Source organism: Muntiacus reevesi, chromosome 6, assembly GCF_963930625.1.
Source record: "Muntiacus reevesi chromosome 6, mMunRee1.1, whole genome shotgun sequence".
Lineage (NCBI taxonomy): Eukaryota > Metazoa > Chordata > Mammalia > Artiodactyla > Cervidae > Muntiacus > Muntiacus reevesi.
The window spans coordinates 7521032-7546440 of record NC_089254.1 but is presented as its reverse complement, the minus strand read 5'-3'; the positions used below and the strand labels follow the sequence as shown (position 1 = coordinate 7546440).

Below are 25409 nucleotides of genomic sequence, written 5' to 3'. Positions count from 1 at the left end.
TTTCTAAATTAACTGTAGGGGCTGTGTATGTCCTTACAACATGGAAGCTGGTTTCGCCCCAGCGGAAGTGATCCGAGAGAGAAGCAGAAGCTACATCTTTTATGACCTATAACCTCAGAAGTCACAAGCTATCATTTCTGCAAAATCTTATTGGTAACACATCAGCCCTGTTGCAGGGAAGAGCCAGTTGTGATTCCTAGTTGGATCTGTTTCTTTGATTTGCTTTTCATTACTTTATTATTATAATCATACGTAATGGCTTACTCTGGGGACCCCTGCCCCTCTGCCTGACTACAAATGCCTTTGTTCAGCTCACAGAGATAACTTGAACCAGCCCACCTGAGAATGGCTGCAGGAAAGAAACTAACACATCCCCTCCTGTGTTGCAAGATAAATGGCCTTTTTACTTTACTTCCTCACCTCCTAGCATCTAGATCCAGATAAGATGGTTATTTTGAGATATTAGTCTGCCATCTTCTCTGTCAGTTGGTTTTCCTAACGAAGTCGTATTCCTTGTTTAAACACCTCATCTCCAAGTTTACTAGCCTGTCATGCTGCGAGCAGAGAGAGCTTGGACTCTAATGTATTCAGTATGGGAATAGGATTGCATAAGGATATAAATCCCAGGAGGCAAGGATCATTACAGGCCATCTTAAAGGCTAGCTATCACATTCATCATGCCACTTTTTCCATTATATAAGAAACAAAAATCCCTCATTTCCAATGTGGCTTTCCTATATGGTTGGAAAATTCATAGGGAGCTTCAGTTCTTCCTAAATTAACTATAGGGCTGTGTACGTCCTTACAACATGGCAGCTGGCTTCACCCCAGAGGGAGTGATCCGAGAGAGTGAGGGCCTCTCTCTCTTGTGACCAATTTGGATTGGTATGTGACCAATCCAAAGGTCCTTGAGAAGGGATATTCCCTACTATTTATTATTAAATTTATATTCTGCTACACATTAACTTGTAAGATACTGTCAGTGTCAATAATTGCTAAAAGTCTGACCAATGATGGGCACAATGAAAAAAGAAATCTCTCTAGATAATCTGTGGCTGTGTGAGGCCAGGCAGTGTGCTTTTCCTGGCTCCAGATTCTTTGATGCACTCCTCTGCTTACTGCTGCACAAGACCTACCACTCAGACTCAGAGCAAGAATTGAGATTCTGTTCTGAGAGGTAACTAACTGCTGGATAAAGTTGAGGAGAGACAAGGTCATATCTGGATTTTATTAGCTTCCTTCTGTTGTCAGTATACAGGACGGGTTGTTGCTGGGTTGGGAGAAAGAGCAATACTGGAGATGGGCCCACTGAAACTCTCTTTCAGAGAGTCCCTTTATCACAGATAAAGTTTTACACTTGTTATAATTCCCAGCTTCTTCATTAACTAATTTGAAGCTCAGCACACTAATCTCACCTGAGCAATGGTATGTGCTGATTTAGTGTTTAAAAACATGAGGAGGGTGGAGAACGAGAAGAAGGAAAGAAGGAAGGAAGGAAGGGAAGGAGGGAGGGAGGGGAGGAAAGAAAAAAGGGAAAAGAAAAAACTCTGTAGTTTTTGCTCATTTCTGTGGCATAAATACTTTCACCATAGCCAGTTTCAAACTACAAACATGATCTCACTGGACAAGGAACTGGGAAGAGATGTGTACAACTGGCTAGTACCACCAGGCTCCTGCATGCACTGCTACCTTCAAGCTCTTTAAGCAGAAGCAGCCAGGAGCAGATTAGCAGGTCAGAACATGACCCAAAGTCCTCACTCACATGGCCAGCAAGGGGGAAGACAGACTTCTTAGGCACCTGCTCACTCCAGAGGGGATCAGTCAGGAGCCAGGGTCCTCACTCTCCGCAGAAACATCCTGGTACTCAACTCCCAACCTGGACTATCCAGACCACAGAATTAGTCTAAGAGTAAGGACAAGAAAAAAGACATGGACATAGGGGCAAAAAGTATTTTTAAATTTAAGTGAATTATCTGTATTCATTTACTGGTAGCCCAGCTGGTAAAGAATCTGCCTGCAAAGCAGGAGACCCCAATTCAATTCTGGGGTCAGGAAGATCCCCTGCAGAAGGGATAGTCTACCCACTCCAGTATTCATGGTCTTCCCTGGTAGTTCAGATGGGAAAGAATCCGCATGCAATGCAGGAGACCTGGGTTCAATCCCTATCCCTGGGTTGGGAAGATCCCCTGGAGGGGAAAATGGTAACCCACTCCAGTATTCTTGCCTGGAGAATCCCCATGGACAGATTGAGCCTGGCGGGCTACAGTCCGTGTGGTTGCAAAGAGCCAGACACGCCTGAGCGACTAAGCACAGCACACACACCCTTTCAAACTATTAAGAGTGAATTATGGAGCAAGGCCACGCGATACATAATGCAGTTACAGTGGTGGCTCAGACGGTGGAGCATCTGCCTACAATCTGGGAGACCCGGGTTCAGTCCCTGGGTCGGGAAGATCTCCTGGAGAAGGAAATGGCAACCCACTCCAATATTCTTGCCTGGAAAATCCCATGGACGGAGGAGCCTGGTAGGCTACAGTCCATGGGGCCACAAAGAGTTGGACACGACTGAGCGACTTCACTTCACTTCTTCTCTTAATGAGAAACTGTTACCTTTTTCTATAAAGCATAACCCTGGAGACATGAATCTACATATATATTTTTTTCTATAGAGGATTTAAGTGAACAAGGACCACTCGAAACCATGATAACTACATTATTACTAATAGGACCCAGTCACATTGGGTTTTTCACAGTGTGAAAATAAGAAAAAATTTCTTTCCTCATCCACCATCTCACTGTCTTCACCAAAATCTGCTGAAGTATTTGTTTCACAGAACAGTGTGGAAAGCTGGCACATTTCCAAACAAAGTGAAAAAACCTAAATTCCCTGTTAATAGCAGATTTGTATATGAATACTAGGCCGGCCACAGTTGTGCTTTTTCCCGCAGAGTTCCACAGTCCTACCGTGAGGCTTTAAAGGGCTCTGGCACGCTATGGCACTGACACAGAACCTTCCTGGCTAGAGGGTGGTGAGACACCCAGCCGGGTCAGGGAGGATGACTTTCTCCTAGAATGGGTCTCCAGTGTGGGTGAGGGGAAGGAAAGGAGATAGCCCGTAGGCTAACCTGACAGTATGCTTCAGGACTGAAGGTATTGCTAATCAATGAAATGGGACAGTTAATTCAGATTCCCTTGAGTCCTATGGTTCTGTCACTTTGATTTATATCTCTTCTGCAAGGACCTTTCCTTTTTATTTTTTCCAGAGAAACCTGATGCAAGCTCTTCAAATTCTCTCCTAAACATGAAATATTTTAGAGATCATTTTGACTGTAAGTTTTTATGCTTTTTTATAAAATTGAAGAGCTTTGAGATCACGAGAGGTAGAGAAGGAAGCAAAGCGCAACAGCAGAGCTGACAAGCTACATGTTTCCACAAGATAAGCTTTAAGCAATGTTCTTAGTGGAACTAACACAAAAGCAATGATCTGACCTTCTCATTGCATCATATCAAGAGGTGCATGGTGTTGGTTTAACATTGTTGATAAATTTATTCACTTGGTTAAAGCTGCAACTGCCAGGTTGATCCATTGTTACTATTTTCCCCTCTGAAATTAGTAAGTTATTTGTAGAGCAGTATTTTGAGACTATGTAAATATCCTGTTTTTGACAAACTTACACCAATCAGTTTTAATTCCATTGATGTTTTCCCAACTCCATCTATTTTTCTATACTGATCATTTGGTATTTTACTGGAAAAAGCAGCTTTTCTTTCTTCCCATTTCTATCAGTAGGGATCCATGGATTTTTGCTTTATTCAATAGATTCCATGTTATTTTGATGCTTAGATTGTCCCAGATTCAACCAGCAGGAACCTCTTTAAACCAATTCCTGTGTAATTTGCTAAGTCCCCATCCTTCTTTGAGCGTTTTTTTTTTTGCAGAAGACGATGTGCTGGGCTCATTTTGCTCTTTTCCTACCCCTGGACTAGAATCAGTCTTTTTCTCCAAAGAGCTCTTGTGTAGGGTATATTTTTAAAAATTGGTCTTGGGTAGTGATTGCAAGCCATCTATATTTTTCACTTCTGGTTGGTAAATCACTCTTGTGAATTTGGTCAGCATGAGGAGTTTCTCCAGCATTTCAGCCACCCTCAGGGAGTTTGTGCAACTTGGGGGCAGACTCCAGACTGTAGTGTGTTAGTACAATCAGCTATGGGGATGGCCAGCCTGAAATGGCTTCACACTTCTAGGGCAACGTATAGTTTTGGCATCTAATGACTCATTAGAGCCATGGGTTCAGTGAGGCGTGCTTGTGAACGCTAACACTGGGAGGCCAAAAACTAAAAGCTCATTCCAGGTCCCGGAAATTCTGAGGTGACTTACCTATTAGGACCACTTTTCCTGGTAACCTTGAGTTCTGAAGAATGAAGTGTCCTCCCACTTAACTGTTTGAGAACTCTCAATCTCCAAGAGCACAGATGACTGGAAAAGTCCACTGACGAGGCAAGTCTGGAACAATTGACTTTATCTGTTGTTTTTCTGGGGAATGTTGAAATAGTCCAGTGAACTCCTAGGACCACTCTTAGAAATGAAGGGTCTTGATGCTTCTGAAATAATAATGCCAAGTTTTCTGATTACAATTGCTATTCTACAGGGCTTAAAAAGGGACTGTGTCTTTTACAATTTGCACATATTTGAGAAACATTTCTCAAAATATTTCACTTTAAACCACTGATGAAAATGAGGACAGAAACAGAAACTTGTAAAAATACATCTTTTAATAAACATCAAGAAGTACAGTGCAGTTTTATCGAAGTTTTACACAGCAGTTTACGGCAAACATACTATCTATTATAGTGTATATTTATTTACAAGTAAAGTAAACTCAGGCATTTTTTCCTCCCATGATTGGATAAACCAAAACTGGTGTATCATACTACATTTAAGGTTTTCCAAACTGTTTCCCAACCTTCTGTAAAAGGCCTTTAACATGAAGAGACTTGTAACAACAAAAGAAAGATATCCCCCATCACAATGACAGCCTGATGAATGCTCAAAAGTTATTTTAAAAAAGTATAAATATATGGATTCCTTTGATGGCTTTGAAGAATAAGAATAGTTTCTGATAGCAAATCTGAAATATTAATGACAATAAGGGAAACAACTGTTTCTTTTGCCAAATGAATCCATAATAAACACTAATTTGAGGCTACAGTTTATGAAAAGAATCCAAAAAATGCTTGTAGTAAAAGTTCAACATTTTATATATATGGTCCCATGGACTAAAAACTGTCTAGAATATTAAAGGCTGGGTCTGCTTTTAACATTGTTTATAGAAAGAATGGTGGAATTCTTGACACTTCTGGACAAAGTCAGTGAGAATAGGGACATAAATTAGTTAGTAAAGGGGGAAATGAATATTAATCTCAAAATTCTACCTGCTGTTGTCTTGGAATGATCAAAACTCAGCTACATCCAAGAAGAGTAAAAAGAACTGAAGGAAATCAGAAGCTATCGCTTAAAAACCAGAGTTTTGCATGCTTTCAACTGAAGGCATTTAAAAATTATACAACTGGATTTACTTGCTATTTACATAAACCAGTGTTTGGAATTAGCAACAAAAGTACTGCTTTATACACAGAAGTACCAGAAGCATATTCAGATTTGCAAAAGAGGCACAGTAACATGTCGATCATGCAACTTGTTGTATGTGAAATTTGTAATGGATGATAGAACAAATCCCCCATGAACACAGTACTGATGTGGAGCAAATTACATCAAACAAATAAGCAGCTCAAATTCCTAAGGGTGAAGACCCAATATCCCTGAATCTCTAAGCATTCATCTCAGTGCTAACACGGTTTCCTCTAAACATTATCCCATTAGAAGAGAGATTTTAAATACTCCTCCCTCTTTGACATGTCATCATATTTTTAGAGGTGAAAAGGGAACAATTGGTGGGTTTGTTTTTTTTTACCACTGTGGCCCATCCAATTCTCATGAATCTGATACCCTGTTATCACAGCATCAAGGCTAAGGTAGGTGCTCTAAAGGATCCAACAAACTGAATTTCTGGTTCCAAATATTGCTGGTATTTACAATAAGCCTGTCTGCCAGAAAGCCATGTCTTTGGGTGAAATGTACTCCAGGAACAATGACTAAGTAGTGAAGACCAGCTGCCAAGGAGGTCAGTTAACCATTTGATCTTCTATCTTGAAGTAAAATTTCTTAGTAGATGGGACAAGATCTCATACTTTCCATGTATCCTCTACAGCACCTAATAATGTGCTGGGCAAAGATACACGCTCATAGAAATAATCGGTGATGTGGGCGGGAACTGAATCAAGAGCGAACATGGTCATGGGGAGGCCATGCCTCACCCCACCCATCACCCAAAAGGCAGTCACCCTGATCAGTCTCTGCTGTTGCCACTGAAGAACAGGCACTTGTCCTCTGCTACTATCTGAAGAAGAACTAACCACTCGGGCCTTTTTATTCCTTTCTCTTGGTCACTAAGAGATTCCATGTGGGCCTGAGTGCCACCTGGTTGATGATATCTGGAAGAAAAGGTTATTTTTGCCTCAAAGGAAGCACTGATCTGTCACCTGGCACAGTTTAAATCTAATAATACAACTTATAGAACCATTAGCTTTTATAATTAGGTTAAATGTTATCCATACTAACAGATATTTTCAAGGTTAGGCTTATTCTCTCTGACATCACTTAAAATACATTTTATTTTTAAATATAGGCATGAGGTAGAAGATAAGAACTCACAAAAGAAAGTCATCTTCAAAATACCAAACTCTATTCAATACAATTAGCCCCGAGAAAGAAGTAAGAAAAATTACAGCCTAAGCTGATAGACTGGCTACTGATAAACTATTACCCTTACCTGAAAAAAAAAAGAAAAGCTTAACTTGAAATTGTCCCTTTTTTCCCACCAATTTAAGGAATTATAGAAAAAGGGCAATACACATTCTGACATTCTGAAATATTTCTAAGGATTGCATACAACAGCTCCTCTTAATAATCATTTTTTACTATGTGGCTCTAAATCATCTCAATTGAGACACAGGTCCTTTCTACCTAAATAACTGATCAGATATCAATATGAAGGTTAAAAATGCTTTGAGCACAAGAAGCAAGATAAAAGGAATGATTCACATTTAAAATATTGTACTTTTCATAAAAACTAGCAGCACTTCATCCTACCAAGACATATAGATTTGGCTTCATTGACTGATCAGGAACAGAGGAAAATGGATATAGGTCCAAAACAGCTCCTTCACGAGGGAAACACGAGGCTACAAGTTTTCTTTAACAACGATTTCCCCATTAGGTGGTGTGGGAAACAACTGGAATGTCGATTTCAATGGCAGAGAGGCGGGAACGGGCCGAATAGGGCTGTGAGTATGTATGCATACCAGGAGGATGGGAGTACAGTGGCTGCCAGAAAGGAGAAGGCAAGGACTTACAAGCACAGTACCAAATAAATAATAGCAGGGCTGTCATAAACAAGCCCCCAGCACTAGCCACAGTGACATACACAGCATAGTCAAATGCAAAGACTGGCTCGAACTTCCTGTTCAGGTGGATGTTGTAAAAGATGACCCAGATGGACGGGGAGAGGCTCACAGTGCCTGCCAGGAAAAACAGCAGCCCGGCCACCAGATGGCAGCCCGCACTATTGACCAGGCACTTAGCCAGTTTGATGTTGGGCACGGAGGACCTGAAGGCCGTGTTACACATTCCGATCAGGCAGAGCAGCAGGGCGCCCATCGCGATCAGGATGCTGAGGGGCAGCGCAAACTGGAGGACCCGCAGGTCCAGCTGGTCCACGGAGGAGTACCAGGTAGCGTCGTACATCAGGCAGTCGTGGCCCCCGTCGTAGCGGGCGCACTTCACCCACAGGCCTGTGTAGACGGTCAGGTTCTTCTCATTTCTGTTGAACGTGATCAGGCGTAACTTCCTCCAGTTGGGAAGCAGCGTGCCTGCAAAGAGGCCTGCTACCGAGGCGATTCCACACAGGAAGGAGAGGACGGTGGCCGCGTGGACATCCCGACAGCCCATGGCAGGCAGGCAGGCGTGTGCAGTACCGCCAGTCAGACTGGGGGACACAGAAGAGGACAGATCATGAGGGGACCCCGGGAGAGCAGAGCAGGAAGGGTGGGCTGCCTGGAAACACAACCAGGGAGGTGTAATCAAACGGGGATTCTGTCCCGTGTCTCCACGTGCAGTAGGAACGGGTATGAGCACACGTGCCCGTGACCGCAGAGCACTGGTATGCACACACATCGCTGCTCACCGCCGACTGGTCACACAGCAACCCACGTCTGCACACAGGAGCATTTTTCTAGCCAGTGAATCAGAGGAACAACCAGCACAATTCCAAATTCGCTTAACATCACATCTGAAATTCTCCCAGTTTTCAAAAATCACTCATTCAACACCCGCGTATCAGGCACTTGGATGTGTCAGACACTCAAATGTGCAGGGTCACAGCACCATGCGCAAACCATCAACTCCAAACGCAAATCCAGCCTCGAATGCTCACGCAGATGCGAAAGGAGACTAGCGGAGCAGGCAAAGGTGTGGGGAAGAGGGCAGCAGGGCAGCTGAAGGCACACGCTGAGCTAGACGGCATGAATTCAAATCCCTGCTTCCTCAGTTACTAGCCAAGTGACCCAAGTGACTTGGGATCAGCAACACTACTGTGCGTCTCATCTTCCTCATCTGCAAAATGCGGAGAGTAACAGTGCCTAACTCACAGGTTTTCTAAGTCTTCAATGAATGAATACGACACCAAGTGCTTAAAAGTGTATCTGGCGCCTTGGAAGTGCGATGTGAGTGTCAACTATTCTAAGCACTCGGTGATCAGCTCAGTGCTTGCCATCATGGAGCCATTCAAAGAACATCTGTGGCATAAACGTTAAATAAGCAGCAGCAGACAGCTCATCCCTATGTACTGGGCTAGACTCCTCTCCAACGAGTCAGTCAAACCAAAAAGAAAAAAGGCTCCTGATGTTATTCTGCTTCACAACTTCCTCACTGATTTACGATGACTGGCATGCTTTTCAGATTCAACTATTGGTTATTGGTTATAATACTGACATACTACTATTGGTTAGACTACTATTACTGCTCATATAAGATGAATGCAAAGCTTTCTGAAATGACAACCTGTCTCTACTAATGCTAGCAAGACCCTTCATCTCAAATTAAAAGGCTGGGCTCTTTATCTGTATATGACATCTTATAAAAACCAGTATGTTATTCAGCTTTATTTCTTCAGGAGTTTGAAATTCTCATTCCAAACACCACTCAAATGTATTTTTTCTACCTTCTATCATGCCTCCTGCAAGGCAACAGAACAGACTGCTTTAATTTACGATATACTTAGTCCAATCACAGAAACTGGGAATAATTTTAGTGGCAGAAAACATATATGTGTACAATACTTATACACACACATATGTAAGTGTACAATATAAAAATCAGTTTAAGTGATTTTTATATTGTAAAATATAAAAGTGACTATTTTTTAAAGTCCTCAAGTTAACAATAACTAGTTGTAAGTTTTCCTATTCTTAGTTTACTATTTGTTTATCATGTTGTCTTCTGTCAATATTACCAAAAGTAGAAATTGTTTTTAAAAAAAAAAAGTTATAGATGAAAATACTTAGAGGAATTATGGTCATAATTTGTTTTTTTTTTCCTGCAAATTTTAAATGCCTGATTTTAGCAACCAACCAACCACCTGAGTCCAACGGTGGAAACTCTGGTGCAGGTTTGAGGACATTTACGCTGGAAAATGCCACTAGTCTTGTCAGTCTCTAGAATCCGGCTTTCTGTTGGTTTCTGCTCATTTACCTTCTCCCCAGTACAATGACAGCAACTTGCACAGTGCCTGGCACACAAGTCATTTTAGGAATATTTGAATAAATAAATACTAGGCTCTGATCCAAGACCACAGTAGCTTAAAAAGGTAGGCTCTTAATGGTATAGAACTGGACAAGGAAGTAGCCATTACTACACAAACATTCATTCGGCAGGGATTTACTATTCAGCACATGTAAAACACTATGTTAGGTCCTAGAGGCACACCCAGACCATAAAGATCTGTCTGGACTTTGCCCCGATATGCTAACCATCAGACTGAGGGAAAGAATATGCTGTTTTATCAAAACTCAAAGTGCTGGTAATGAAACAGGTGTCTGATTACTACACATCAAGTGATCATTGTTAGGTATCAGCCAAAGTGACTCAATAAGATATACCAGTTCATAAAAATGAATAATATACGGTGAGAGAAAAACTGAGCAATGAAAAGAAAGACAATTTAATCAACATTGTGAAGATGTTAAAAAAAAAAAAGTTTTCCCTCAATTCCTTTCAAAGCTTCAGAACACCTTCAGATCACCACTGCTAAGTCCTAACCCAATCACAATTCCTTCCTGCTTTCAGAGGCAGGGGACAAATGCTTGGAGTATCAGTATAATTGAGTTTTCTTCATTCAAGCTCCCCTGTACCCCTGACTCCTACAAATAGAATGAGAAACAAGATCAAAATGAATTTTATTACTAATAAATAAATTTCCGAAGTTCTTAGCCTACAGACTATCAAATGGCACTAATAAACAGAGCTGGATCAATATTTAATATCTATTTCAATTTAATGTGTGTTCAAATTTATCCTGCATCAAATCAATCCCGGTATTGTATCAGTCCCCTGAATTTGCTTCTGCTCAAGCATGCTTGCCTCAGATCCCAGAAACTAACTAAAAGTCCTATTTTTAGAGTGCCAACAAGTATACCTGGAGCGGCAAGCGGCCGAGAGGAGATACCCCACATCCAAGGTCAAGAGTGGCGGCCGCGAGGAGATACCCCACATCCAAGCTAAAGAGCAGCAGCTGCGCTTTGCTGGAGCAGCCATGAAGAGATACCCCACGTCCAAGGTAAGAGAAACCCCAGTAAGATGGTAGGCACTGAGAGAGGGCATCAGAGGGCAGACAGACTGAAACCACAATCAGAGAAAACTAACCAATCTAATCACATGGATCACAGCCTTGTCTAACTCAATGAAACTAAGCCATGCCGTGTGGGGCCACCCAAGACAGACGGGTCATGGTGGAGAGGTCTGACAGAATGTGGTCCACTTGAGAAGGGAATGGCAAACCACTTCAGTATTCTTGCCTTGAGAACCCCATGAACAGTATGAAAAGGCAAAGTGATAGGACACTGAAAGATGAACTCCCCAGGTCGGTAGGTGCCCAATATGCTACTGGAGATCAGTGGAGAAATAACTCCAGAGAGAATGAAGAGACAGAGGCAAAGCAAAAACACCACCAGTTGTGGATGTGACTGGCGACAGAAGCAAGGACCGATGCTGTAAAGAGCAATATTGCCTAGGAACCTAGAATGTTAGGTCCATGAATCAAGGCAAATTGGAAGTGGTCAAATAGGAGATGGCAAGAGTGAACATTGACATTCTAGGAATCAGCGAACTAAGATGGACTGGAATGGGTGAATTTAACTCAGATGACCATTATATCTACTATCGTGGGCAGGAATCCCTTAGAAGAAATGGAGTAGCCATCATAGTCAACAAGAGAGTCCAAAATGCAGTACTTGGATGCAATCTCAAAAACAACAAAATGATCTCTGTTCACTTCTAAGGCAAATCATTCAATATCTCGGTAATCCAAGTCTATGTCCCGACCAGTAACGCTGAAGCAGCTGAAGTTGGACGGGTCTATGAAGACTTACAAGACCTTTTAGAACTAACACCCAAAAAAGATGTCCTTTTCATTATAGGAGAAGTCAAGAAACACCTGGAGTAACAGGCCTTGGAGTACAGAATGAAGCAGGACAAAGGCTAATAGAGTTTTGCCAAGAGAACACACAGGTCATAGCAAACACCCTCTTCCAATAACACAAGAGAAGACTCTACACATGGACATCACCAGATGGTAAACCCCGAAATCAGATTGATTATATTCTTTGCAGCCAAAGATGAAGAAGCTCTATACAGTCAGCAAAAACAAGACCAGAAGCTGACTGTGGCTCAGATCATGAACTCCTTATTGCCATATTCAGATTTAAATTGAAGAAAGTAGGGGAAACCACTAGATCACTCAGATATGACCTAAATCAAATCCTTTATGATTATACAGTGGAAGTGAGAAATTGATTTAAGGGACCAGATCTGATAGACAGAGTGCCTGATGAACTATGAACGGAGGTTAGTGACATTGTACAGGAGGCAGGGATCGAGACCATCCCCAAGAAATGTAAAAAAGCAAAATGGTTGTCTGAGGAGGCCTTACAAATAGCTGTGAAAAGAAGAGAAGCGAAAAGCAAAGGAGAAAAGGAAAGATATATTCATTTGAATGCAGAGTTCCAAAGAATAACAAGGAGAGACAAGAAAGCCTTCCTCAGTGAGTGGTGCAAAGAATAGAGGAAAACAATGGAATGGGAAAGACTAGAGATCTCTTCAAGAAAACTAGAGAGGGAACATTTCATGCAAAGATGGGCTCAATAAAGAACAGAAACGGTATGGACCTAACAGAAGCAGAAGATATTGAGAAGAGGTGGCAAGAATACACAGAAGAACTGTACAAAAAAGATCTTCATGACCCAGATAATCACGATGGTGTGATAACTCACCTAGAGCCAGACATCCTGGAATGTGAAGTCAAGTGGGCTTCAGGAAGCATCACTACCAACAGAGCTAGTGGAGGTGATGGAATTCCAGCTGAGCTATTTCAAATCCTGAAAGATGATGCTGTGAAAGTGCTGCACTCAATATGCCAGCAAATTTGGAAAACTCAGCAGTGGCCACAGGACTGGAAAAGGTCAGTTTTCATTCCAATCCCAAGGCAATGCCAAAGAATGTTCAAACTACCGCACAATTGCACTCATCTCACAGGCTAGCAAAGGCTCAAAATTCTCCAAGCCAGGCTTCAGCAATACATGAACTGTGAACTTCCAGATGCTCAAGCTGGATTTAGAAAAGGCAGAGGAACCAGAGATGAAATTGCCAACATCTGCTGGATCATCAAAAAAGCAAGAGAGTTCCAGAAAAACATCTATTTCTGATTCATTGACTATGCCAAAGCCTTTGACTGTGTGGATCACAATAAACTGTGGAAAATTCTGAAAGAGATGGGAATACGAGACCACCTGATCTGCCTCTTGAGAAACCTGTATGCAGGTCAGGAAGCAACAGTCAGAACTGGACATGGAACAACAGACGGTTCCAAATAGGAAAAGGAATATGTCAAGGCTGTATATTGTCACCCTGCTTATTTAACTTATATGCAGAGTACATCATGAGAAACACTGGGTTGGAAGAAGCACAAGCTGGAATCCAGATTGCAGGAAGAATTATCAGTAATCTCAGATATGCAGATGATACCACCCTTATGGCAGAAAGTGAAGAGGAACTAAGGAGCCTCTTGATGAAAGTGAAAGAAAAGAGTGAAAGAGTTGGCTTAAAACTCAACATTCAGAAAACTAAGATCACGGCATCTGGTCTCATCACTTCAGGGCAAATAGATGGGGAAACAGTGAAAACAGTGGCTGACTTTATTTTGGGGGGCTCCAAAATAACTGCAGATGGTGACTGCAGCCATGAAATTAAAAGACAGTTACTCCTTGGAAGGAAAGTTATGACCAACCTAGACAACATATTAAAAAGCAGAGACATTACTTTGCCAACAAAGGTCCGTCTAGTCAAGGCTATGGTTTTTCCAATAGTAATGTGTGGATGTGAGAGTTGGACTATAAAGAAAGCTGAGCACCAAAGAATTGATCCTTTTGAACTGTGGTGTTGGAGAAGACTCTTGAGAGTCCCTTGGACTGCAAGGAGATCCAGTCAGTCCTAAAGGAGATCAGTTGTGGGTGCTCATTGGAAGGATTGATGTGAAAGCTGAAACTCCAGTACTTTGGCCACCTGATGCAAAGAGCTGACTCATTTGAAAATACCCTGATGCTGGGAAAGTTTGAAGGCAGGAGGAGAAGGGGATGACAGAGGATGAGATGGCTGGATGGCATCACCAACTCAATGGACATGAGTTTGCGTAAACTCTGGGAGTTGGTGATGGACAGGGAGGCCTGGCGTGCTGCAGTCCACGGGGTCGCAAAGTGTCAGACAGGACTGAGTGATTGAACTGAACTGAACAAGTATACCATGGCATTTTTCAGAAGAGAAATATTATGAACCTCAATTTAACTCAATTTCAATCTCGGTGCTGGAATTAATGTCCTCACTCTTTGTAACTTTTTTTGGCAGCTTTACATTTTATACCCTGCTCTTAACTCTACCTATGTGTTATTTGATAGAAAGTAGTATATCCCACTAGAGGTATGAAGTAACATCTTATAGGGACAGTGAGAGAAGGAATATGTTCAGTGATTTAAAACTGAAAGATATGCCCACTCTTGGAGCTCTACCAATTAATTTTAAACCATACATCATTTTTTCAAATGCAAATCTGATCATTTCACTGCATTTCTTAGCATTCAATAGCTTTCTATTAATAGTTTCCTCAGAATAAAGTTTCCAAAGTTTCAAATCTTTCCCACAATTTCCAAAGGTTTACTTCCCACTATCTGGCTCCTGCCAGATTCTTAGCCCCCTTATTGACTCAGTTTCCTACCTTAAATATTAGTTTATGTAGCCATAATGCTTTTCTTTTAACTTTTCAAATTTTGGTTTTCAATGTGGGCTTTTTCTCATGCTGTTTTTCCTCCTAGAACTTTCTTAATCCCATCCTATTCTTTGCTTAGCTGAAATATACTTATCTTTCTAGTTTCCAGGGAGGCTGGACCTAAACCTCCCCTCTCCACTCCGACCCTTCCCCTTCCACCGTCCCTAGTTACACGCTCTGGTTGCACCTTTGTATTTTTTCTTTGATAGCAGTGAATTTGCTTATGTTCTCTGTTCAGTGTTTATCCTTCTCACCAGACTGTAAATTCCAGGAGGACAGAGAGCCTTCTGTTTTACTCACTGCGTCCAACAGTGGCACATAGAAGGCATTCAATTTGTTTAATGAATGAACAAAAAAACAAATGGAAGGTTCATATGAGTAGGGTGAGGACACAGACAGTTATAAATTTGCTCCAGGATCAGTTCCATTCATTACATTCATGCATACTCTGTGTTCTGAAGCCTCCAAACTGCCTCTAGAATGTGCCCCTGCTTTCCACTCTTTACTGGCCAAAGTCTCTCTCATTTTTAAAAATGAAGTTCATTTTCTTCCCCCAGAAATTTCCCAAGAAAGATGAGGCCATTCCCAGGTTATTTATATGCAGCCTCTGCTTCTAGAAACACAAATATAAGTTTAGTGACACTGGTTAATTCCCACCATGGTAAGGCAATCAATTATGACAGTTGATTCCCGTGTTTTCAACTTAATAGGTATGTTACATACAGGATGTGCCTCTTGCCATTAAGACTGGTTCATATATCGAATTAATGTTTGCTTATCAAAGTTAAACAATTTTTTAATACCTGTATTTCTATTTCCTTTTTAAAATATTTCTGTCAATGAGGAAAAGAAAGAAACATCTTTTTGCCATATGAAAGCCCCCTTTTAGCGGCTACAGCAGATGTGCAAGGCTAAGAATACGCTTGAACAACCTGAGGAGCACACACGAACACTAGCTGGGCGACAAGCCCTGAGCTGAGTTGTACGTACAGATGTGTGGGCTTGCTGTTTCCATCTGGGAGGCAGCGTGGTATTGTAGCCCAGGCAACCCAAGGCTCAAACACCAGTCATAAACCACCATTTGCAAACTGGGCAAGTCACCTATGCCCTCTGCATCTCAAATTTCTCAAATGCCCCCCAAGACAGTTGTGAGGTCATAAACAGTAAAACCCTTGGTAAAACAGAATAGGGTGAGAAATTTAAGTCTGACGATTATTGGTAGGTTTACTTGAGAGCATTCTCTCTGAGAACAGCTACTGACCAATCAGATTAGGCCTCTGTCTGAAATGCCCACTGCACCTCTGACTGCTCCACAATGACTTGCAGAGGAGATGACACACAGTTAAAGGTTATCAAAGATATTTCAAATAAAAATATTTTTCAAAAGAACATCTTTCCTGTGGTTTTGAGTAAAGTTCAAAGAAGTTTGGAGCAGGAATAGTGGCTAAGAGCTTTAAGAATTCCCAGATCCATTACTGTATTTTATTCAGGGACAAGTCTAAGGAATAGCTACCTGAGAACACATCTGTAATAGCAGCTACATTAATCCTCAGTAGTAACACTAGCAGTCCCTTCTACCTTAGAAGGTACCGTCTTCCTTAGAAGGGTTTTCTTAGAAACTGTAGATCATCAACATAGCACCTGGAATGGAGGTCTGTCCTATAGCTTTATTTCGTTAAAAGAAAAAGGTGTCACATATATGGAAGTAAAAGGAAGAAATAAAATCAAGGGATGCACTTACTCTTTGAGGTACTTGAAGGTTCCAAAACAACTTTAATCAACTTAGAAGAAATATATGCACATCTGAACACAGCCAAGATGACCTGGACCTAAAGAAACAGGAAAAATACTCCAAATTAATATGTACTTCTTTAAAAACTCAATTTTAATTCATATAGAATTAGGAAAAATAATTACCAACCATCTAAAATCAAAGAAATCTTAAGCCAAAAAAGGTGGGCAGTAAGTTTAAAAAAAAAAGGTAGTTTATTCTTAAATTCACACAATATCTATTTATGAGCTACAGAAGAAAAAATTAACTCTCATTTTGTGACTTAAGAAGATAGGAAAAATAAGGATGAAAATCACTGTTTTGGAAATCTTTTCAAAACTACAGTGAAAGAAGAAGGAGGGCTGATGAAACACTATCTAATTAGTGTCTTGGCATAAAACACATTCCTGAGGTTTCTTCCTCAGTTTTATTCCTTTTAAAAGGATACTGACAACAAAACTAATCAAAGTTGCTTTGTACCATGCCCCCTAAAACTTGCAACTAGAATTTCTTTTCAGTTTATAGTTCCCCCAACAGCTCAACCTACCATTTAAATGTTTTCATATATCTTTCTTAAGCATCAACAACTTCCTCTTCAAACACTATTTACCTATTTACCTCAAATAGAAGGGTGAGAAGGAAGACTTGTAACGCCTAAGAGCTTCCTGGTTTAAGGCGTGTCTATATACATATATACTGCTAGCCCTACAATGATCATAAAGTAGAATGATGTTCCCAACAGTCTGCAGGAAAGGGACTTCAACCAGACTTTCTTTTTCTTTTCTAAATATATGTCTGGTTGGTTTCAGTCACAGTTGCTTACTTACTCCAAAGTTAAGTTTTCACAATATAAAACACACAATAGGATCTCTGAGCTATCCTTTTAAAGTCAGGTCACCAAGTCTGGCCTTCTAACGTCACGACTGGCCCCTTGCAAAGCCTGTAACATAGAACTTGGGCTTCAGAGAAAAGCAAAGCAGGTTTCCAGAGAAGCTCGCCTCCCCCTGACCCTCTCTGCACTCCCTTTGAGCTGTGTCCTCAGGCGCATCAGAGCTGGTAGAAAGACAGAGGAGGTTAAAAATAAAAAAGACAGAGAGCTTTCCTGGTTAGAGCCAATGGAAACAGACCGCAACAGTGACTATGAACACTCTCAGAACAAGCTCATCCCTGCACCACGAAGTGGGTTTGAACAGAGAGCAGGTCATCATTACACAACCAGCATGAGCTAGTGATTCAAAAATAGCAACCAGCACGTCCACAGCACACACCTGGCCAGCCAAGCCCCTAGCCCTGGCCAGACACCTCGACATTTTCATAGTACTGGGTCCAAAGTAATTTTGAGAGCTTCGTCAAACACCTCCTCATTCAGCGTTCACGTCCACAAAGGTGGTCAGCAATCTCCAATGCTGAGTGGCTCTCCTCGTTTAAGCAACCTTACACAAAATCCTCAACTACTTATGCAAAAGACCCAGAAACCAGACATTCTTGCCCACACCTACCTGTTTCTCACATCCAGGGCATTTTCCCTCGCCCACACTGAGGAGCCTCTCGGAGCGTCTCCCTCTCGGCGTGCCAGGAAGTGCGTTCCCAGAGAGCCGCTCCGAAGGCTTCTGGGATTCGTAGTCAGGTTCCCTAAACCGGAATGCCCTGGACGACTGGCGGACTACAATTCCCAAAATCCACTGAGCCGGCAGTCCGAGGCAATATCCTGCGACCACCTCCCGCCTTTCTGCTCTGCTTCCCACCTCCCCCATTCCTTTAACACCTTAACCTCCGTTCAGATTTGGGTCACAGGTCTACAAAACAGTTAGAGGAAACAGAGCTAAAAATAATTTTGAGTTGGGTACCCAAATAAATATTTCCCACTAAGTGATTTATTTACCACTTTCAGTGAGGTGTGTGGTGGTGTGGGGTGGTCAGAGTGTTTTTTATTTGCTTTCAAACTTTTTATTTTGTTTTGACGCATAGCCCCCAAACTCCCCTCCCATCCAGGCTGCCACATAACATTAAGCAGAGTTCCATGTACTATAGAGTAGGTCCTTGTTGTTTATTCATTTTCATTATAGCAGTGTGTACATGTCCATCCCAAGTATATCATTTTTTCCCACCTGCTGTTTCTCAAGTAACTTTACTTCAATACAATGGGTATGCCATCGAGGCATATTTGGGGGTGACCTGCTCAGGGCAGATGCTGAAGTGTCATGATCACACACATAAATGCAGATAGAGTAAGTGTGGCAAATGTTGGTAACTGTTAAACCTAGAGAGAGTTAAGTATGTGGGTGTTCACTGTACTGTTAAAATTCTCTGCACTTTTGAAAATTTTCAAAATAAAAAGTTTGAGGAAAAGCATCATAGTTGTAAATGAAAGTAAAGGATGGCATCCATTCCTATCCCACTTTGCCTCTGTATGACCTTGGGCAAAGAAAGGAACCTGTTTGTACCTCAGAATCTCATCTGTAATGATAATGTATTTATATAAAAAACTACAGTAAGCATTAAATGAGTTGCGATACATAGAAAAATTTGCAATAGTGTCTAACACACAATAAGGACTGTACATATTTGCTATTATCATCTGACATTTTTCTGCTGCTTTAGTAACAACAGGACTATTTATTAAGTTATGGAAAAAGCTACTCTCTGTGCACTGTTACCACTTTCTCATCTGCCATACTGCTTCAGAGAATGCAAGATACTTTAAAGCCAGAAGCAATCTGATCCCAAAGCCAAGCCAAGAGATTAGCAGTGAGAAAGAGGGCAGCATTAGATAGTAAAGAAACTCTGGGCACAGAAAGTCTCTGGGCTGCAGGCCAACTCCGGTAAGAGCAGACGCAAGAAAACAATATGACACAGGATTCTTTGCTCTGAACTTCAGTTCTCTAATGTATAAAATGGAATTGAATCAGGTAATTGTGTACAAAATCATTTTATATTTTTTCCCCAATTGTTGGTGATTAGCTAAATCTGGTTAGCAGACTTTAGCTGGGATGTATATGTAGCTGATAACATTTTTTTTTAAAGCTACAAACAGAAGGGAAGACAACTCTGTTTCTAGACTTATTAATCAAGGTCAGGTCTATGGTTAGCTTGCCTTTGGGACAGAAAAGATGAGATACTTACATGCCCCAGAGTTAGGGCAAACACACGGACTAAAACCGCCCAGTCTGGCCAGGCACTACAGTGAATATTTGCATAAGTTATTTTACGACAGGAGGTCCTGGTAAGGAAAACAGAACTAACAAGCCACCATCAACCAGAAGAAGTCGGGAAAGGATGAAAGGAGATGCCACGTGTCCTACCACCTCCCAGAATCCTCCTTGCTGAAATCTGTCTTGGCTGAGCAATGCGTGTAGCACAGGAAGGACCCTGAGTCAGAATCATTGGCCAGAGACAGCCCAGAAACTAGTCCCGTTGCCCACTGTAACATCCGAGGCTGGGAGCCTTGTGGCAGAGCAGCTCCTCTGGGCTCCCTTGCCCTGCCACCCTCTGCCTGGCACCCCTTTCCAATAAAGTCTCTTGCTTTGTCAGCAATGCGTCTCCTCAGACAGTTCATTTCTGAGTGTTAGACAAGAACCCACTCTCAGGCCCTGGAAGGGGCCCCCCTTCCTACAACATATTCGCATTCTTGCTGGCCTATCTAATACATAGTCTTCTAGTGTAGATGATTAAATGAGCTGGGGAGCAGCGTGGACGCTATTCATTATGTTTGTTTACTGTGCAAGGAAATGCCCTCATTGGAAATGCAATTAGAGTGAAGCATACAAAGCATCAGACAGGGTGTGGAGTTGGAAGTAAGGAACTAACCTTTTCATAAAACTGCAGAGATGGTAAATTCTCCTAGATAACTATTTACTGTGCATGCTTTGTGCTCAGTGGCATCCAACTCTGTGACCCCGGACTGGAGCCCACCAGGCTCCTCTGTCCATGGGATTCTCCAGGAAAGAATACTGGAGTGGGTTGTCATTCCCTTCTCCAAGGGATCTTCCCGACTCAGGGATCAAACCTGGGTCTCCTGCACTGAAGGTGGATTCTTTACCATCTGAGCCGCCAGGGAAGCCCATGTATTTATTAGCTCTTACCCAAAGCTGTGTCTGCCAGTGTCTTCAGGTGCCTGGTTCCCCACTTCAGTCCCCAGCCCCCCCGAGGAAGGCTATTTGCAGTCCTGTAGTTACCAGTTAATGTTGGAAAAATTACCCAAGGGGAAAGACTGGCTTAGCTCAGAGGTACTGTGGCAATCCTGATGGGCAGCATTTGTCTTTATTTCTTCCTATTGCATGAGAAAACTGTTAAATGAGGGAAAGCATACTGTGGAGGTGGCATGAGTGAATGTCTTTTGAGAATTATACTACTTTCAGTTCAGTTCAGTTCAGCCGCTCAATCACGTCCGACTCTGCGACCCCATGGACTGCAGCATACCAGGCTTCCCTGTCCATCACCAACTCCCAGAGCTTGCTCAAACTCAAGTCCATTGAGTTGGTGATACCATCCAAACAATTCATCCTCTGTTGTCCTCTTCTCCTCCTGCCTTCAATCTTTCCCAGCACCAGGGTCTTTTCCAATGAGTCAGTCGCATCAGGTGGCCAAAGTATTGGGCTTTCAACATCAGTCCTTCCAATGAATATTCAGGACTGATTTCCTTTAGGACTGACTGGTTTGATCTCCTTGCTGTCCAAGGGACTCTCAAGAGTTTTCTCCAACACCACAGTTCAAAGGCATCAATTCTTTGGCACTCAGCTTTCTTTATGGTCCAACTCTCACATCCATACATGACTACTGGAGAAACCATAGCTTTGATTATATGGACCTTCGTTGGCAAGGTAATGTCTCTGCTTTTCAATATGCTGTCTAGGTTGGTCATAGTTTTTCTTCCAAGGAATGAGCATCTTTTAATTTCAGGACTGCAGTCACCATCTGCAGTGATTTTGGAGCCAAAAAAATAAAGTCTATCACTGTTTCCCCATCTATTTGCCATGAAGTGATAGGACCATCAGATGCCATGGTCTTTGTTTTCTGAATATTGAGCTTTAAGCCAACTTTTTCACTCTCCTCTTTCACTTTCATCAAGAGGCTCTTTAGTTCTTCACTTTCTGCCATAAGTGTGGTGTCATCTGCATATCTGAGGTTATTGATATTTCCCCTGGCAATCTTGATTCCAGCTTGTGCTTCATCTAGTCTAGCATTTCTCATGATGTACTCTGCATATAAGTTAAATAAGCAGGGTGACAATATACAGCCTTGACGGACTCCTTTCCCAATTTGGAACCAGTCTGTTGTTCCATGTCCAGTTCTAACTGTTGCTTCTTGAACTGCATACAGATTTCTCAGGAGGCAGATAAGGTGGTCTGGTATTCCCATCGCTTTCAGAATTTTCCACTGTCTGTTATGATCCACATAGTCAAAGGCTTTGGCATAATCAATAAAGCAGAAGTAGATGCTTTTTCTGGAACTCATTTGTTTTTTTGATGATTCAATGGATGTTAGCAATTTAATCTCTGGTTACTCTGCCTTTTCTAAATTCAGCTTGAACATCTGGAAGTTCATGGTTCGTGTACTGTTGAAGCCTGACTTGGAGAATTTTGAGCATTACTTTGCTAGCCTGTGAGATGAGTGCAATTGTGCGGTAGTTTGAGCATTCTTTGGCATCGCCTTTCTTTGGGATTGGAATGAAAACTGACCTTTTCCAGTCCTGTGGCCACTGCTGAGTTTTCCAAATTTGCTGACATATTGAGTGCAGCACTTTCACAGCATCATCTTTCAGGATTTGAAATAGCTCAACTGGAATTCCATCACCTCCACTAGCTTTGTTCATAGCGATGCTTCCTAAGGCCCAGTTGACTTCGCATTCCAGGATGTCTGGCTCTAGGTGAGTGATCACACCATCATGAGTATCTGGGTCATGAAGATCTTTTTCGTATAGTTCTTCTGTGTATTCTTGCCACCTCTTCTTAATATCTTCTGCCTCTTTACTTTTTTACTACTTTAACCATGCGTTTTGCTTAAACAACTCTTCAGAAATTCTTCTTCATCTTTTAGATGTTAAAGAAAAAATACGTCAATAAATTTCATGATTTTTTAGAACATTAACATCTGTGGGGCCCATTAGAAGTGTTAGGTATGGTGCTGGGGGCTAGGGCTCTGAGGAAGGAGCTCCTCCACCCAGGAAGACTGAAGTTTAGTGCTTGTTGGTGCCTGCTGTTTTTTGGTTGCTAAGTTGCGTCTGATTCTTTGCAACCCCGTGAACTGTAGCCCACCAGGCTCTTCTGCTCATGGGATTGCCCAGGCAAGAATATTAGAGTGGGTTGACATATCCTTCTCCAGGGGACCTTCCTGACCCAGTGATCAACCCCCCATCTCCTGTCTCGGCAGGCAGACCCTCCATCACTAAACCACCAGGGAAGCCTTGTGGGTGCCTGCTGTGTTTCATTTGGATGTATTAGAACTTTTTTTGCCCCTTTTGTGACTTCTGAAGTCTGAGTATATTTAGAAAGGTCTTCCTCTATCCAGTGTCATACAAGAGTCATTCCAAGTTTTCCTGTTATCATTTTGTAGTATGTTTTGATTCTGCTACACCTATAAATCTTTTACCATGTTAGGAATTTAACATGTTACCAACTGGATTTTCCTGGTGGCTCAGACGGTAAAGGGTCTGCCTGCAATTTGGAAAAACTGAGTTCGATCCCTGGATTCCCTGGAGAAGGAAATGGCAACCCATTCCATTCCAGTATTGTTGCCTGGGAAATCCCATGGACAGAGAAGCATAGAGGGCTACAGTCCATAGGATCGAGAAGAGTCAGACATGACTGAGTGACTACACTTTCATTTTCTTTCTTTCCTTTCACCAACTGAGAAGTATGAACGGAATGTTCTTTTCTTAATGACAAGATAATTGTTCCAAGCCATTTGTTTTCCCCTCTCCTTTTTAAAATGCCACATTTATCATGTAAGTATTATGTTTTAATGTAGATATTAATCTATTTCTAAATATCAGAAGTAGAATTTTTTGTTTGTTCCATTGATCTGTCAGTGTTCCAGGGCCACACAACTTAAATCTTATATCTATGTCACTAACAATTCTGGGAAACCAGTCCATTGTGCGTATTTTTTTCCTCCCACCAGAAGAAATACTCCAACACCAGCTGGGTGTCCTATGAATCAAGTCTGACACGGAGATTGTGTCAGACCCCACAGGTCCCATAAGACTACCCCCTCATTTAGCTGCCCCCAGTCACAATCCTTGGAGAAGGCAAAGGCACCCCACTCCAGTACTCTTGCCTGGAAAATCCCATGGATGGAGGAGCCTGGTAGGCTGCAGTCCATGGGGTCGCAAAGAGTCGGACATGACTGAGCGACTTCACTTTCACTTTTCACTTTTATGCATTGGAGAAGGAAATGGCAACCCACTCCAGTGTTCTTGCCTGGAGGATCCCAGGGATGGGGTCGCACAGAGTCGGCCATGACTGAGCGACTTCACTTTCACTTTTCACTTTTATGCATTGGAGAAGGAAATGGCAACCCACTCCAGTGTTCTTGCCTGGAGGATCCCAGGGATGGGGTCGCACAGAGTCGGACACGACTGAAGTGACTTAGCAGTAGCAGCAGTAGCAGTCACAATCCTATCCTTCTGATCAACGGGCTGTAAATTGGGGTGCCATGATCCCCTCTTTGGATTTGAATATTTTGCCAGAGCTGCTCACAGAACTCAAGATAAACATTTTACTTACTTACTACAGAAGGAAGTAACTCAGAAACAGCCAAATGTAAGAGATGAATAGAGTGAGGTGTGATGAAGGGGCTCAGCGCTTCCATTATCCCTCAGAACTGGCCAGGGCTCCCCAATCTCCAAAGGTTCATCAATGTAGAAGCTCTCCAAACCTCAACCTTTTGGATTTTTACAAAGGTGCCTTTACATAAGTCTGATCGGTTTGATTCAATCCCTGGCCATTGGCATTCGATTCAGCCTCCATCTCCTCTCCAGTCATCAGACATTGGGGGCTGAGATTGAAAGTTCCAATCCTCTAATCAGTGGTTGCTTCTCCTGGCAACCATCCCCCATCCTTTCCGAAGTTACCTCATTGACACAGTAAAAGACACCTTGATCACTCTTATGGCTCTGGAAATTCCAAGGATTTTCAGAGCTCTGCACCATAGTGAAGTGAAAGTGAAAGTCACTCAATCTTGTCTGACTCTTTGCAACCCCATGGCCTATACAGTCCATGGAATTCTCTAGGACAGAATACTGGAGTGGGGGAGCCTTTCCCTTCTCCAGAGGATCTTCCCAACCCAGGAATCAAACCCAGGTCTCCTGCATTGCAGGTGGATTCTTTACAAGCTGAGCCACAGGGGAAGTCCATAAACTGGGAAGAAAACCAAATGTATATTTCTCACTGTAAATCATAGTATAATAGTCAAACAGCTGTTTCCCTTTGTTGATTGCCATCTTTTTCAAGGTTTATTTTTGTTGTAGTTCAGTCATTAAGTCTCCGCAACTGTTTGTGACCCCATGGACTGCAGCATGCCAGGCTCCTCTGTCCTCCACTCTCTCCTAGAGTTTGCTCAAATTCATGTCCATGGAGTCAGTGATGCTATTGATATCTAACGCGTCTCATTCTCTGGTGACACCCTCTCCAGCTTCCCACTAAGTTTATACTTCCATTGAAATTTTAGAGTCAATTTGGTTGAAAATACATCCCTTTGGCTTTCTATGTATATGTGTTTTAATCTTTTAGAATCTCTCTAAAATTGAAAATGCTAAAAATATATAAATGTAGACAGAACAGTATTAAGTGAAACCTTGAGAACCAGTACCTAAAGTCAGTGATCATTGAGTGGCCAATCTTTTTTATTGATCCTCCTGTTACATAGAAGACCTGATTCCATGTTGAATCTGCTTGGTGCTATCAAACGTAAAAGTAGCAAATAATCCATCT

At 42.0% G+C, this 25409-nt stretch overlaps 1 protein-coding gene across 2 annotated transcripts; it reads right to left on the bottom strand.

Annotated features, from left to right (window-relative positions):
* Window positions 1-4800: 4800 nt before the first annotated feature.
* On the bottom strand, window positions 4801-18062 carry CLDN12 (claudin 12). Of its 2 annotated transcripts, none has more exons than XM_065939722.1 (3): window positions 17979-18062; window positions 16450-16537; window positions 4801-8173 (listed from the first exon to the last, which is right to left on the bottom strand). In XM_065939722.1, the coding sequence occupies exon 3, from the start codon at window positions 8066-8068 to the stop codon at window positions 7334-7336; it is 735 nt and encodes a 244-aa protein (XP_065795794.1). In that variant the 5' UTR covers window positions 8069-8173; window positions 16450-16537; window positions 17979-18062; the 3' UTR covers window positions 4801-7333. The 2 variants fall into 2 exon arrangements, with proteins under 2 accessions (XP_065795794.1, XP_065795793.1); XM_065939721.1 differs by having other exon boundaries at window positions 4801-8105.
* Window positions 18063-25409: the final 7347 nt, after the last annotated feature.